Raw genomic sequence first — 16,834 nt, forward strand, 5'->3', positions numbered from 1 at the left:
TGTAAAGAGACCAGACCACACATGGAATACTGTGTACAGTACTGGGCACCAGGGTACAAGAAAGATATAGTGGAGCTGGAGAGGGTTCAAAGACTGGCAACCAGGGTAGTACGGGGAATGGGAGGACTACAGGACCCAGAAAGATTATCAGAATTAGGGTTATTTAGTTTAGAAAAAAGAAGGCTTAGGGGAGACCTAATAACTATGTATAAATATATCAGGGGACAGTGCAGAGATCTCTCCCATGACCTTGTTATACCCAGGACTGTATCTATAACAAGGGGCATCCTATACATATGGAGGAAAGAAGGTTTCTACACCAGCACAGATGGGGGTTCTTTACTGTAAGAGCAGTGAGACTGTGGAATTCTCTGCCAGAGGAGGTGGTCATGGTAAACATAATAAAAGTGTTCAAAAGGGGTCTGGACATGTTTCCTATGAGTAATAACATTACAGGTTATGGATTCTAGATCTATAGGGACAGAATGTTGATCCAGGGATTTATTCTGATCCCATATTTAAAGTCAGAAAGGAATTTTAGTATTTAGTATGGGGCAATTGGCATCAGCTTCATAAGGCCTTTTTCTGCATTAACAAAGTAGGGACACAATAAAGATATAGGACGCTTGTCTTACTTCAACCTTAAAGGGGTATTCCAGGCAAAAACTTTTTTTTTTTTATATATCAACTGGCTCCGGAAAGTTAAACAGATTTGTAAATTACTTCTATTAAAAAATCTTAATCCTTCCAATAGTTATTAGCTTCTGAAGATTTCTGTCTAACTGCTCAATGATGATGTCACGTCCCGGGAGCTGTGCATGATGGGAGAATATCCCTTGCATGATGGGAAAATATCCCCATAGGAGCTGGACAGCTCCCGGGACGTGAGTCATCAGAAAGCAGTTAGACAGAAAACAGCAACTCAACTTCAGAAGCTAATAACTATTGGAAGGATTAAGATTTTTTAATAGAAGTAATTTACAAATCTGTTTAACTTTCAGGAGCCAGTTGATATATATATATAAAAAAAAGTTTTTGCCTGGAATACCCCTTTAATAACTAGGTAACTAAGTAAAAAATAAAAAAAAGGCTGCATGAGACTCCGATGTCATACTACTATGACATAATGCAACAACTATCACATACCCCGTGGTAACTTTTTAACAAGATTCCGGTGCAGATTGTGTGCCGCATATCGTGCTGCCCGACTCCCACCATGACCATCAAATACTGCATAGAAGGCAAGTCGAGATCTACAAGAGAGAACCAGCTGACATTAATAGAGCGAGTAAAATCCCATTCCTCTCATGTAGGCAGTTGTCTCTGTTTTGTCACATTATACCTTTTTTTTATTTTTTTTAATTATTATTATTATTATTATTAAAGGGGTTATCCAGGAAAAAACTGTTTGTTATATATCAACTTGCTCCAGAAAGTTAAACAGATTTGTAAATTACTTCTATTAAAAAATCTTAATCCTTTCAGTACTTATGAGCTGCTGAAGTAGAGTTGTTCTTTTCTGTCTAAGTGCTCTCTGATGACACGTGTCTCTGGAACTGTCCACAGTAGAAGCAAATCCCCATAGCAAACCTCTTCTACTCTGTGCAGTTCCCGAGACAAGCAGAGATGTCAGCAGAGAGCACTGTGGTCAGACAGAAAAGAACAACTCAACTTCAGCAGCTGATAATTATTGGAAGGATTAAGATTTTTTAATAGAATTAATTTACAAATCTGTTTAACTTTCCAGTTGATATCTAAAAAAAAGTTTTTCCCTGGAATACCCCTTTAAATATACACAATAAGGATTATATGGAGTAGAAATCCTGACTAACATATACTTACATGTTAGTTACGATTGGCCGACACTCCTCGCTAAGATCACAAATAGTGTGGGCATCCTGTAGCTCTTCCCTTTCTCCCCTCCTTTCTGCTACATGAGCTTTTAAAGACAGAATTTCTATATACGCAAGAGACAAAAAGAATAAGTTCCTATTAATACAATGCTAATAAATATTTCTTTTTTGTATTAGGTGAAATACAGAGTGTCAGACAGACAGGAACTTTATGATTCCCAGATTTGTGCACCAGAGGTCTCCAAACTGTGGCCCTCCAGATGTTGCAAAACTACAAATCCCAGGATGCCCGGGCAGCCATTGGCATGCTGGGATTTGTAGTTTTGCAACATCTGAAGCTCCACTGACACAGATCTTTATATCACACAATACAGTCTCTTCCACTCTTTCTCATATCCTATTCACAGACAGGGTGGCATCATTTATACGACATGGACTGTAAACAACTATGTGTATTTTTTTATGTGTCTTTTAATTAATTTGCATAATGGGTCTACAATAAAACGTGTAGTAGAAAATCTGTCTAAACATAATAAGGGACTATGCCATGTCCTACTTTTAGGTCTTTTTAGGCTATTTTTTCCTGAAATGCTATGTACTAGTCTTAACCCCTTAAGGACTCAGGGTTTTTCCGTTTTTGCACTTTCGTTTTTTCCTCACCTTTTAAAAATCATAACCCTTTCAATTTTTCACCTAAAAATCCATATTATGGCTTATTTTTTGCAACGCCAATTCTACTTTGCAGTGACATTAGTCATTTTACCCAAAAATGCACGGCGAAACGGGAAAAAAAATCATTGTGCGACAAAATCGAAGAAAAAATGCCATTTTGTTACTTTTGGGGGCTTCCGTTTCTACGCAGTGCATATTTCGGTAAAAATTACACCTTATTATTCTGTAGGTCCATACAGTTAAAATGATACCCTACTTATATAGGTTTGATTTTGTCGCACTTCTGGAAAAAATCATAACTACATGCAGGAAAATTTATACGTTTAAAAATGTCATCTTTTGACCCCTATAACTTTATTTTTCCACGTACAGGCCGGTATGAGGACTCATTTTTTGCGCCGTGATCTGAAGTTTTTATCGGTATGATTTTTGTTTTGATCGGACTTTTTGATCACTTTTTATAAATTTTTTAATGGTATAAAAAGTGACCAAAAATGCGCTTTTTTTGACTTTGGAATTTTTTTGCGCGTACGCCATTGACCGTACGTTTTAATTAATGATATATTTTTATAGTTCGGACATTTACGCACGCGGCGATACCACATATGTTTTTTTTTTTTTTTACACTTATTTTTTTATGGGAAAAGGGGGGTGATTCAAACTTTTATTAGGGAAGGGGTTAAATGACCTTTATTAACACTTTTTTTTAAAAATTTTTTTGCAGTGTTATAGGTCCCATAGGGACCTATAACACTGCACACACTGATCTTTTACACAGATCACAGGCGTGTATTAACACGCCTGTGATCAGTGTTATTGGCGCTTAACTGCTCCTGCCTGGATCTCAGGCACGGAGCAGTCATTCGCCGATCGGACACCGAGGAGGCAGGTAAGGGTCCTCCCGGTGTCCTGCCAGCTGTTCGGGACGCCGCGATTTCACCGAACAGCCCGACTGAGCAGCCGGGTCACTTTCACTTTTGCTTTAGAAGCGGCGGTCAGCTTTGACCGCCGCTTCTAAAGGGTTAATACCGCACATCGCCGCGATCGGCGATGTGTGTTATTAGCCGCGGGTCCCGGCCGTTGATGAGCTCCGGGACTGACGCGATATGATGCAGAATCGCGGCGCGATCCCGCTTCATATCGCGGGAGCCGGCGCAGGACGTAAATATACGTCCTGTGTCGTTAAGGGGTTAAATGGGCACTGTCATCAACTTTATTTTTTGATATGTTGTACATATGTACTACAACATATCGCTAATATATTTTAATAATTTTTTTTTTATTAACATGTTATAATCTACGTTTGAAAACCGGCCACTAGTGGCCGGCTGCAGATTGGCGTCACGCCTGAATTCGGACCGATGCTGGCCGGGCAATCGGTCCAAATTCAGTCAGCCTGCGCTCGCTCCCTGCCTGTCAATCAGACAGGCGGGAGTGAGCGCTGAGAGTGCATTGCCTCCCTGGCCTCACATGCCGGCCTCGCCTCCTGGCATTTACACCCCGCTTCTGTTGCCTCAGGACTCTGCGGGACTCTAGGGTATGTCTTGGGGAGAGCGGGGTTTGGGCTTTTTAACACGGGGGTTGGGGGACAGTGGGGTACGGGGTTTTCAACAGGGGGGGAGGGAATGGGGTAGCCCCAAACTTATTGTTTTCAATAGATGTCAGGGCAAGCTGGGAGTTGTAGTGGTGAAACAGCTGAAGGCACCCTGTATAGGTGAACTATGGGCGGAAGTGTCAGCCCACTGCGATCAGACACTTATCCCCTATGATACCCCTTAAGGACGCAGGGTTTTTCCATTTTCATTTTTTCCGCATCACCTTCTAAAAAACCATAACGCTTTCAATTTTGCACCTAAAATTCCATATTATGGATTATTTTCTGTGCCACCAATTCTCCTTTGCAGTGACATCAGTCATTTTACCAAAATATCTACGGCGAAGCGGAAAAAAAATTAATTGTGCGACAAATTTGAATACAAAATATCATTTTGTAACTTTTGGGGGCTTCCGTTTCTACGCAGTGCATTTTTCGGTAAAATTGACATCTTATCTTTATTCTGTAGGTCCATACGATTAAAATGATATCCTACTTATATAGGGTTGATTTGATATTACTTAAAAAAAAAAATCATAACTACATGCAGGAAAATTTATACATTTAAAATTGTCATCTTCTGACCCCTATAACTTTTTTATTTTTCCGCGTACGGGCTGCTATGAGGGCTCATGTTTTTTTTTGTGATCTGAAGTTTTTAGCGGTACCATTTTTATATTGATCGGACTTTTTGATCGCTTTTTATTCATTTTTTCATGATATAAAAAGTGACCGAAAATACGCCATTTTGGGCTTTGGAATTTTTTTTCCCGCCCTACGCCATTGAAAGTGCGGTTTAATTAACAATATATTTTTATAGTTCGGACATTTCCGCACGCGGCAATACCACATATGTTTATTTACACAGTTTTTTTTTTAAATGGGAAAAGGGGGGCGATTCTTACTTTTATTAGGGAAAGGTTCTTTACTAACTTTTTTTTTTTTTAACACTTTTTTTGCAGTGTTATGGCTCCCCCTAGTGGCTATTTCACCGCACATACAGATCATTGCCATGCACTGACACAACAAGGATTAGTGTAATCAGCGGTCGATTGCTCAAGCCTGGATTTCAGGCTTGGCTAAATCAATCGCCGATCGGACGTGACGGAGGCAGGTAAGTGGACCACACACTCGCCTTCTAGCTGATCGGGACATTGCGATTTCACCGCAATGGTCCCGATCAGCCCGACTGAGCTGCCGGGAAGCTTTTACTTTCATTTTAGATGCGGCGATCAACTTTGAATGCCGTGTCTAAAGGGTTAACAGCGCGCAGCTCAACGATCGGTGCTGCACACTATTAGCCCAGGGTCCCGGCTGTCATTAGCCGCCGGGACCGACCCGGAAACACTGCTCTAGAGGTTCACAGTTCAAAAACCACTGCCTTATAGGGGTACTCCACTGGAAAACATTTTATTTTAAATCAACTGGTGCCAGAAAGTTTAACAGATTTGTAAATTACTTCTATTAAAAAAATCTTAATCCTTCCAGTACTTATCAGCTGCTGTTATGATCCACAGGAAGTTCTTTTCTTTTTGAATTTCCTTTCTGTCTGACCACAGTGCTCTCTGCTGACACCTCTGTTCATTTTAGGAACTGTCCAGAGTAGGAGCAAATCCCCATAGAAAACATATCCTGCTCTGGACAGTACCTAAAATGGACAGAGGGTTCAGCAGAGAGCACTGTGGTCAGACAGAAAGGAAATTCAAAAATAATAGAACTTCCTGTGGATCATAACAGCAGCTGATAAGTACCTTTTCCAGTGGCGTACCCCTTTAAGTGTCTAACACTGTAGTACTCCTTTAAAGCAGTGACACAAAGTCCATGATCAAAAGCTCCTTCTGGTATCTGGCGATGGACCACAAGGCCCAGGAGGATTATTAAAGCAACATTGCATTAATATATGAAAATGAGTGATGTCAATACAAAGTACAATTGGTGGCGCAAAAAAAAAAAAAAAAAAAAGTACAATATATACCTATTTGGTGCAGTTTATTCTTTTTGTGTTTAAACACCTCCATTGTATGCATTTTTATGCTGGCCCCTGTTTTGCTTATCACGCACAGGTAGGATTAGCGTAGGTCCCGTGCCATTTTGAGAAACCTTGGCATTGGTGTGCGGGCTCTGGTGTGTCCTTCATATAAGGATACACTGGCGAATGTCTCAATTTTAACATCAGTGTTGAGGGATAGCCAATGTCATTGTATACATCTACCACAGTAGTGCACCCATATTCCTGTATTGTATAAGTCTAAAACAGTCTCAGGAGAATTTCTAGGATAAGCTGTCCTGTGTGTGTACATGAGGAGCAGCAATATTTCTGGCCATTATATAATTTGTATGTTGCATTTCTCACCAGATTTCAGCTCTGCTGGCTTCATCTATAATTTTCAGTTCTCCCAGAGCTCATGAGCAGAGGCTAACATTAATGGTGCCATAAACTCTACACACAGAGGAGAAGATCCTGGACTTCTGTGTCTCCGCACAGACTAAAGAACAGTATTGAGCAGTCTTAACTGTGTATAAAACCCTGGGTTGAGATCTCTTACTTAGGGTGCATTCCCACCACATTTTTGCAATACAGTTCCTGTATTAGGTTTTTGATGAAAAATTGATTCCTCAAAACCATACTTTACTGTATCAAAACGTGTACAAATTTTACCCCGGATATGGTTAAAAACAGTATACGGTTAAAAAAATTGTCAGGTTGCATCAGTTTTTTATGAAAAAAAAAGTATACGTTTATAACTTTTCACTCCATTATAAATAAAGTTTCACTTGTTTGATTGAAAATCCAAGAAAAAATAAATAAACTGTGCAAAGTCAAAAACCAAAAGGTGAAAACCTGATGGAACCGTACCACATACAGTTCTGTATGGTTCCTATTGACTCCCATGTTTTAAAAAATGTATACGGTTTAATACAGCTTTTCACCCGGACAAAAAAAAACGTGGTAGACTACGGTTTTGGGTACGAGAAAAAAAACTGACAAAACCTTACAGGATGAAAAACGGACACAACCTGATGCATCTTTTGGCATACGGTTTTCAATGGAGAGTCAATGCATACGGTTTTCAATATGGTTCCGTATGGTTTTCACATTGAAAATGTATACGGGAACTGTTTTGCAAAAATGTGGTGTGAATGCACCCTTACAACAAGGCCCAGGCCTAGGACGGCAGTTTAAGAGGGAGGGCAGACATGCACCGCTGCCAGCAATTTTTCTCAGAGGAAGAGGACGACTCCCAGCCGTCTCCTTAGCTGCTCCATAACTGTGCTGCTGTGCCTGTCTGCGGGAGAGCACCCCCTTCCCACCAGCCTCAGAACATGCCAGATGAAGAGTCGGTGCCGCCGGAGAAGAGAATGGAGGCTGCGGCACCACCGCCCAGACTAGCACATCACCTCCACCACTGGCTTAAGGGTAGCAGGAAACTTTAATACACTAATGCTTACAAAGTTGTCTTACTGTTTCTCTCTGCGGCTTTTGTGTTTCCAAAAGAAACAGATTAGGTGATAACAGGATTCCTGGGAAATCTAGACTGAATGGCGCCAATTATTGTCACGGCACATAAGTTGTTACTGGATTGATAAAAAGCTCTTTTTACCTTGCGTTTCTTTCGTTAAAGAGAATCTGTTACCAGATTTATGCTAATTAGAGATGAGTGAATTTACAGTGATTCGATTCGTCAAACTTCTCGGCTCGGCGGGTCTGCATAAATGAGTTCAGCTTTCAGGTGCTCCGGTGGGCTGGAGACTCTTTCCTAGGACTGTATCCACCTTTTCCAGCCCACCGGAGCACCTGAAAGCTGAACTCATTTATGCAGGCTAAAGTCAGAAACCGCCGAGCCGAGAAGTTCGTGACGAATCAAATTACTGTAAGTTCGCTCATCTCTAATGCTGATCTATCTGAGGGCAGCATAAACCAGGTCACAGGGACTCTGAGTAAAACACCATAACTTTTTTTGTAGGCGCCACATATCTGACTAAATCGAGCGTGTGCTCAGTAGTGCGCGGTATTCACGAGCGGCAGCTCTGGCCCACCCGTCAGTAATTGGTAGAGATCTGTCAATACTGGTCACAGACAGAACGTTGCCCATCACTGATTTTTGGTGAGGTTCTGCATCAAAAACTACTCCAATGTGCACAAAAACTCTTCAAAATAATGCTTTAATGGTTTATGAGCTTAAAAGCAGAACCACACCTCAGAAGTGACTTTTTTCTCAAGGCTTCCATTGAATTCAAGGGGAGGTGGTTTTAAGGTGGAAACAGCATGGTTTTTAAAGGGGTACTCCGCTGCTCAGTGCTTGGAGCAAACTGTTCCGAACGTTGGAGCTGGGAGCTTGTGACATCATAGCCCCACCCCTCATGGCATCATGCCTCGCCCCCTCAATGCAAGTCTATGGGAGGGGGCGTGACGGCTGTCACGCCCCCTCCCATAGACTTGCATTGAAGGGGCGGGACGTGACAGCATGAGAGGCGGGGCTATGACGTCACAAGCTTCCAGCGCCGGCTCCAGCATTAGGAACAGTTTGTTCCAAACACTGAGCAGCGGAGTACCCCTTTAAGGCAAAAATGCCATGATGATTTTGTCCATGCGAACATGCCCTTAATATGTATTTTAGTAAACATATGTGTTTAACCATGTATTGTACATTGTAATGTTTTGTCCTTTTTTATTTATTTTACGATCATAGATGTGTCAAAAATGGGCCACAATATCTCCTTTGAACAAGTTCAGTCATTCAGCTCTGATCCTCCCAGAATGGACATGAGATGGTCAAGGTAAACAAGCAGTATTTAGAGGTTACAATTTGTCCTGCCTAAATAGCTACAAACAATTACACTCACACAGACGTGTATGTGTGTTTTATTATTAGGCTAAATTTACACAACGAGAATCTCCAAGTGCAACCAGCGCTGACTGAATCAGTTGGAGCTAGGACCTCACGTACATTGCTGTCTGCATAGATGGCAATGTATTCCAGATGCATTCAGCCAAAAAATAATGACCAAAATAATTTTTCCAGCGGTGGAATTTTACCAGCCGAACTCTGTTGCGATGTTGCAATTCTGCAATGTGTACTAAGCAGGGGAATCCCATTGACAGTGGGATTCTGCTGTACCAGAATTTTCAAGTGTAATTTCGGAGCGGAATAACACTCGTAAGGCTAGGTTCACACTACGGAATTTTCGCCTGCAATTTCAGAAATTCCGCTTGCTAAAATGTACAGTGGTCCCTCAACATACGATGGTAATTCGTTCCAAACGACCCATCGTTTGTCGAATCCATCGTATGTTGAGGGATCCGTGCAATGTAAAGTATAGGAAGTTATACTCACCTGTCCCCGTCGCTCCGGACCAGGTCCTCACCGCTCCCGATGCTGTCCAAGGGGCTCCTGATGCTGTCCCGCTGCTCCAGTGTCTTCTTCGCGATCCTCCGGCTTCTTCCGCATCTTCTGCAGGGTCCGGGCCTCGCTTTCTGGTGACGTTATTACGCTGCTGCGCCGGCGCGGCGTGCGTAGCGACGTAATAACGATGCCGGAAAGCGAGGCCCGGACCCTGGAGAAGATACAGAAGACACCGGAGGATCGCGAAGTGGACCCGGAGCAGCGGGAATAGGTAGGCGAATCTGCCCGGGATGCTTAAACTGCTATCCGACAGCAGCTTAAGCATTTTGCGCTGTCGGATAGCAGTTAATGCGATGGCCCCGACATATAAAAGCATCGTATGTCGATGCTGACATCGACATGCGATGGCCTCTGAGAGGCCATCGTATGTCGATTTTATCATATGTCGGGGCCATCGTAGGTCGGGGGGTTACTGTATAGTGCAGTGAATGTGTTTCCGTTCACAATTCTCACTTCGGAATTTGTGAACGGAAAATCCGCTTGGAAATTTCCACCTGAAGAATGGCGTTGCTCATTCTTCAGGCAGAAATTCGCGCGGAACACGGTCCTAGCGCCGACTGATTCCGCTCACGGAATCTCCAGGCGGGAAATTTTCTGCCCGGAGATTCCGTAGTGTGAACCTAGCATTTTTCCAGTTGCTTCTCAGGGTCTAACAATATTTTCCAACTAAACACAGGAACAGGGTGACTATGTGATTATATATTCTCTCTGGTACCCTAGTGAGGCTATGCTCATGATGTCCTTTATTTATGAAGTATTATTAACATGGCTGCTGACCAGGGGGCAAATAGCAGTAGTTCCACCTCAACCTACGACTGTGTGAGTTTCAAGACAGGAGGAGGAACTGAACATCTGCATGGACCTGGTGAGTATAAGAACTGCAGCATTGGGGAGATCGATAAGGTCAGTACACAATTTATTTTTATTTAATTAAAGTCATTTCCTTTCACATAATAAAATTATACCCTGGGATAACTCCATGAAAACAGAAACAACCTGATTTGTATGTATATTCATTTTTATTTGCATCTTATTTACATCCTAAATGACAAGTCACCTCCAAGCCCCTGGGGTTCATTCACAGTGTTGCTGCAGATTTCAACCACATCCAGAAAAATATCTGTGACGTGCTGTGGATCTGGATTCCCCTGTATATACAACTGTTTGATATGGCTCAAAGGGGTACCTTATTTTTTTTTTATTTTTTTTTTTTTAATCAACTGGTGCCAGAGAAAGTTAAACAGATTTGTAAATCACTTCTATTAAAAAATCCTAATCCTTCCAGTACTTATCAGCTGCTGTTATGATCCACAGGAAGTTATTTTCTTTTTGAGTTTCCTTTCTGCCTGACCACAGTGCTCCCTGCTGACAACTCCGTCCATTTTAGGAACTGTCCGAAGCAGGAGAGGTTTTCTATGGGGATTTGCTCCTGCTCTGGACAGTTCCTAAAATGGACAGGTGTCAGCAGAGAACAATGGGGTCAGACATAAAAGAAATTCAAAGAGAAAAGAACTTCCTGTGGATCATAACAGCAGCTGATAAGTACTGGAAGGATTAAGATTTTTTTTAATAGAAGTAATTTACAAATCTGTTAAACTTTCTGGCACCAGTTGATTTAAAATAAAAGGTTTTCCAGTGGAGTACCCCTATAAGGCTGTGGTTTCTGAACTGTGAACCTCTAGAGCAGCGTTTCCCATCCAGTGTGCCTCCAGCCAAAGGATGTCCGGGCATGCTGGGAGTTGTAGTTTTGCAATAGCTGGAGGCACAATGGATGGGAAACACTGCTCTAGAGGCTGCAAAACAACAACTCCCAGCCTTTGGCTGTATGGGCATGCTGGGAGTTGTAGTTTTGCAACATTTGGAGGTCCACAGTTTGGAGACCACTGGCATAGAGCATTAGATTAAGTTCACACTTTTTATCAATACCACACATAATTTATGGTATACGTCAGCAGCCTAAGATATAGATTTTGATGTATACCACAGCATGACCCTGCTGTACCCCTTCATTCCTATGTGACAAACAGTCTGAAAAGGACCTCATCATTCTGCACATCTGTGTGTTTACTAGGTTTTTGAGTTCGACAAAAAATGTATTTATTTAAAAGTATCTGCTCACAAATGTGCTAAACATAGTCACTCTCAGACTAGATTCAGCACATAGAAACGAACAGGTCCGTTGGGTGGGGATGGGCTTTGTTATACATCTCCGTTTATACATATCATTTTATTTTGTTATCTTTTTCAAGGCTGTCATATAAAGTAAAACTGAACTGATATTTTATATGGACTATAAAGCAAAGCATATGAGAAATTAAGCTGCTCTAGGAGACAAGGACTTGTCCTGACAAACATTCTCAGAGTGGCAGAAAAAAATAATACTGCATGTACTTGCCTACCACTGATCCCCTGCTGGTGCCAGTCCTACTGCTTAGAACTTCCTGTTCTCCCTCCCAACACACAGGAAATGCCTGTTCTGCAAGTCACTAGTCGCAGTGAGTCATCGTTGCCAAAAGTGAGAGAGTGAGAGGGAATTGCCTATATGTCAGGAGAATGAACAGTTGGCAGGGGATCAGTGGAAGTTGAGTATGTGCGTTTTTACCTTTCCTAAAACCCTGAACATCTTTACATATTAAAGGAAAACTGTCAGCTTGCTCCCCCCGCACTAACCAGTGGTACTGGCTGGTAGTGGGGGGGGGGGCGCTGATCAGTTTGACGTCTACCGTGCCCTAATCCGCCCTTCTCTTCCATTTTCTGCCTATGCTAACTGGCACAGGCAGTGTAACTGGCTTCTGACGTCAGCACCGCCCGCAACGCCGCCCAGCTCATCAATGTTCCTCCCCTCCCTCCGCCTCTCTCTCTTCATTACAGATCGGGCAAAAGAGAGAGAGGCGGAGGGAGGGGGGGAATATTGATGAGCTGCCAGTTAGCACCTAATTAGCATATACAAATAATGGAGGATTTCAGCCGAACGGCGGGGCGGATCCGGGCACAGTAGGCATTAAACTGATCATTCCCCCTCGCTGGTTAGTGCGGTGTGAGCAAGCTAACAATTTTCCTTTAAATGGTTTTGATCACACCGGGTCTCAATCGTGTTACCAGCTAGAAAAGTGAGCAGTCTCGCACTTGACTCCCCAGCCAGCAGATCAGACCTTTTCCCTGCATAGACTTCAATAGTAAAAAGGTCAGATTTGATTGACAGCTGGGGAGTGCTGCCGTGACCTTCCCATGCTTATAACGAGCAACTGCACTGGGTCTCAGGAGTGAGACTTGACCCAATCAAAAACTTTTGACATGTCTGGGATAATGTCAACATTTTTTATAATCCTTAATGATTCTTTCAAACATTTCTCCAGATAAGCCCTTTTAATAATACACAGCATACAGACACACAAACTCCATGTGCAGTGTTAAGTTGTGTGAAAACCTTTACAAACTTTCTTTTCCTGGTGCGCGCTCTGACAGTCGTCCAAGCCACTCGCTTCTGCTCTCCGCTTCACACTAGAGTTACCATTTGGAGGCCGGGGGTGAGATGGAGATCCTGCGGGGGCTGCAAGAGCATTGCTTGTATTAGTCATGATCCTTCTTAGGGAGAAGAACACATAACAATGAGGCAGAGGTATACAAGGAAGAAGACAATACCTGGCCTCTGAGATCTGCAAGTACAGAACCGTATTATATAGAAAATGGGCTGTATGCTTCAGGCGTTTGACTCTGGTTATAGAAGCATTAATGGAACTGGACTCCAAAAGGGAGGAGTTATAATATCTACTGTTTTGGCCTCAAAATAGGGCCTAAATATGCACATAGCTGGAAAAAAAAATAAAGAGTACTCCGGAATAAAGCAATTTTTGAGACAGGACTTAAAATGTTAGAAAAGAAATGTTTTCTAATTAACTGGTGCTAGAAGGTTATAAAGATTAGTAAATTACTCCTATTTAAAAAATCTTAATCCATCCAGTACTTATCAGCTGCTGTATACTACAGAGAAAATTGTGCAGTTCTTTCCAGTCTGACCACAGTGCTCTCTGCTGACACCTCTGTATGTGTCAGGAATTATCCAGAGCAGAATAGGATTTCTATGGGGATTTGCTTCTAATTCGGACAGTTCCTGACACAGACAGAGGTGTCAGCAGAGAGCACTGTGGTCAGACTGGAAAGAACTGCACAATTTTCTCTGTAGTATACAGCAGCTAATAAGTACTGGAAGGATTAAGATTTTTTTAATAGAATAAATCTGTTTAACTTTCTGGCACCAGTTGATTTGGAAACATTTGTTTTCTACAAAGTTCCCCTTTAAATGGACAGAATCAAATGTTATTTATATATTGTACCTCGAGGGCAGGACTAGCACTCCTCTGTGCTCACTCCTGTCCTATCAGACTGCAGCATGAAAACAGAGAGAAGGGGGTTGCAGAGCAGTCTGCAGTAATTGGATAAGGAGATCCAGCTCAGCACAGCAGACTCAGGAAGTGAATGCATGGTGAGTGAAGGCAGCCTCAGTGGATGTCCGAATGAGTGAGCAGCAGATTATGGGGAATTGTGAGCTAAATACAAAAGCTAGACACATAAAAAGACATTTAAAGAGTCTGAATGACCTAGTTAGTGACCTATATTTATTTTTTTCTGTGATATGACACGTACACTTTAAAGCATTACTGTCATATGGAAAAGCTTTTTTGACATGTCAGCCCTATTAGGTGATGTGGTGGTCCCTGAGGACCACCTGCATTTCGAACTGAAATAAGCTGACACTACTATGACACTTTAACCCCTTAAGGACCCAGCCAATTTTCAGTGTAGGACCCGGCCATTTTTTGCACATCTGACCACTGTCACTAAGTATTAATAACTCTGGGATGCTTTTACCTTCCATTCTGATTCCGAGATAGTTTTTTCGTTGCATATTCTACTTTATACTATTGGTAAAATTTCATCGATACTTCATCATTTCTTGGTGAAAAAATCCAAAATTTTATGAAAAAATTGAAAATGTAGCATTTTTTTTTACTTTGAAGCTCTCTGCTTATCAGGAAAATAGACATTCCAAATAAATTGTATATTGATTCACAAATACAATATGTCTACTTTATATTTGCATCATAAAGTTGACATTTTTTTACTTTTGGAAGACATCAGAGGGCTTCAAAGTTCAGCAGCAATTTTCAAATTTTTCACAAAATTTTGAAAATTGGAATTTTTCACGGACCAGTTCAGTTTGAAGTGGATTTGAAGGGTCTTCTTATTAGAAATACCCCATAAATGACCCCATTATAAAAACTGCACCCCTCAAAGTATTCAAAATGACATTCAGTAAGTGTGTTAACCCTTTAGGTGTTTCACAGGAAGAGCAGAAAAGTGAAGGAAAAATTCTAAATCTTCATTTTTTTACACTGGCATGTTCTTGTTGACCCAGTTTTTGAATTATTACAAGGGGTAAAAGGAGAGAAATCTTCCTAATATTTGTAACCCAATTTTTCTCGAGTAAGGAAATACATCTTATGTGTATGTCAAGTGTTCGAGTGAGTTTTTCTGAATTGGTTTTTGGGGGGGCATGTCACATTTAGGAAGCCACTATGGTGCCATAACAGCAAAAAAACAAAACACATCCCCACATGGCATACTATTTTGGAAATGACACCCCTCAAGGAACGTAACAAGGGGTACAGTGAGCCTTAACACCCCACAGGTGTCTGACGGCTTTTTGTTAAAATTGGATGTGTAAATGAATTTTTTTTCACTAAAATGCTACTTTTCCCCCAAATTTTACATTTCTACAAGGGGTAATAGGAGAAAATGCCCCCCAGAATTTGTAACCCCATTTCTTCTGAGTATGGAAATACCCCATGTGTGGAGGTCAAGTGCTCTGCTGGTGAACTACAATGCTCAGAAGAGAAGGAGCGCCATTGAGCTTTTTGGAAGAGAATTTGTTTGGAATGGAAGTCAGGCCCCCCCCTGGTGCCAGAACAGTGGACCCCCCCACATGTGACCCCATTTTGGAAACTACACCCCTCACAGAATTTAATAAGGGGTGCAGTGAGTATTTACACCCCACTGGCGTTTGACAGATCTTTGGAACAGTGGGCTGTGCAAATGAAAATTACAGTTTTCATTTTCACGGACCACAGTTCCACAAATCTGTCAGACACCTGTGGGTGGTAAATGCTCACTGCACCCCTTATTACATTACGTGAGGGGTGTAGTTTCCAAAATGGGGTCACATGTGGGTATTTATTTTTTGCGTTTATGTCAGAACCACTGTAAAATCAGCCACCCCTGTGCAAATCACCAATTTAGGCCTCAAATGTACATAGTGCGCTCTCACTCCTGAGCCTTGTTGTGCGCTTGCAGAGCATTTTACGCCCACATATGGGGTATTTCCGTACTAAGGAGAAATTGCATTACAAATTTTGGGGGTCTTTTTTTGCTTTTACCGCTTGTGAAAATAAAAAGTATGAGGTAACACCAGCATGTTAGTGTAAAATGTTTTATTTTTTTTACACTAACAGGCTGGTGTAGCCCCCAACTTTTCCTTTTCATAAGGGGTAAAAGGAGAAAAAGCCACCAAAATTTGTAGTGCAATTTCTCCCGAGTACGGAAATACCCCATATGTGGCCCTAAACTGTTTCCTTGATATACGGCAGGGCTCCGAAGTGAGAGAGCGCCATGCGCATTTTAGGACTACAATAGGGATTGCATAGGGGTGGACATAGGGATATTGTACACCAGTGATTCCCAAACAGGGTGCCTCCAGCTATTGCTAAACTCCCAGCATGCCTGGACAGTCAGTGGCTGTCCGGAAATGCTGGGAGTTGTTGTTTTGCAACAGTTGGAAGCTCCGTTTTGTTAACACTGCCGTACAATACGTTTTTCATTTTTATTTGGGGGAACAGTGTTAGGGGGTGTATATGTAGTGTTTTACCCTTTATTATGTGTAGTGTAGTGTTTTTAGGGTACATTCGCACTGGCGGATTTATGGTGAGCTTCTCGCTAGGAGTTTGCGCTGCGGCGAAAAATTTGCCACAGCTCCTACTTGAAGCAGGAAACTTACTGTAAATCTGCCTGTGTAAATGTACCCTGTACCTTCAGCTGTTTCAAAACTACATCTCCCAGCATGTACTGACAGACCGTGCATGCTGGGAGTTGTACTTTTGCAACAGCTGGAGGCACGCTGGTTGGAAAACCTTCAGCTAGGTTCTGTTACCTAGCTCAGTATTTTCCAACCAGTGTGCCTCCAGCTGTTGCAAAACTACAACTCCCAGCATGTACTGATCGCAGAAGGGCATGCTGTGAGATGTAGTTATGCAACA

General features: G+C 42.0%; 1 protein-coding gene across 2 annotated transcripts in view; it reads right to left on the reverse strand.

Annotated features, from left to right (window-relative positions):
* The window catches only part of ILKAP (ILK associated serine/threonine phosphatase), a 31,953-nt gene that overhangs the window by 10,931 nt on the left and 4,188 nt on the right, over positions 1-16,834 (reverse strand). Inside the window, exons 2-4 of one of the 2 annotated variants that reach the window (XM_056564656.1) lie at positions 12,952-13,074; positions 1,843-1,957; positions 1,147-1,253 (exon numbers count right to left, since the gene is read on the reverse strand). In XM_056564656.1, the coding sequence (XP_056420631.1) occupies positions 1,147-1,253; positions 1,843-1,957; positions 12,952-13,074 (345 nt within the window). The remainder of the gene's footprint in view (positions 1-1,146; positions 1,254-1,842; positions 1,958-12,951; positions 13,075-16,834) is intronic. The other variant, XM_056564658.1, reaches the window with a different exon arrangement.

The sequence above is a fragment of the Hyla sarda genome, chromosome 3 (genome assembly GCF_029499605.1).
Source record: "Hyla sarda isolate aHylSar1 chromosome 3, aHylSar1.hap1, whole genome shotgun sequence".
In the NCBI taxonomy this organism is placed as follows: domain Eukaryota; kingdom Metazoa; phylum Chordata; class Amphibia; order Anura; family Hylidae; genus Hyla; species Hyla sarda.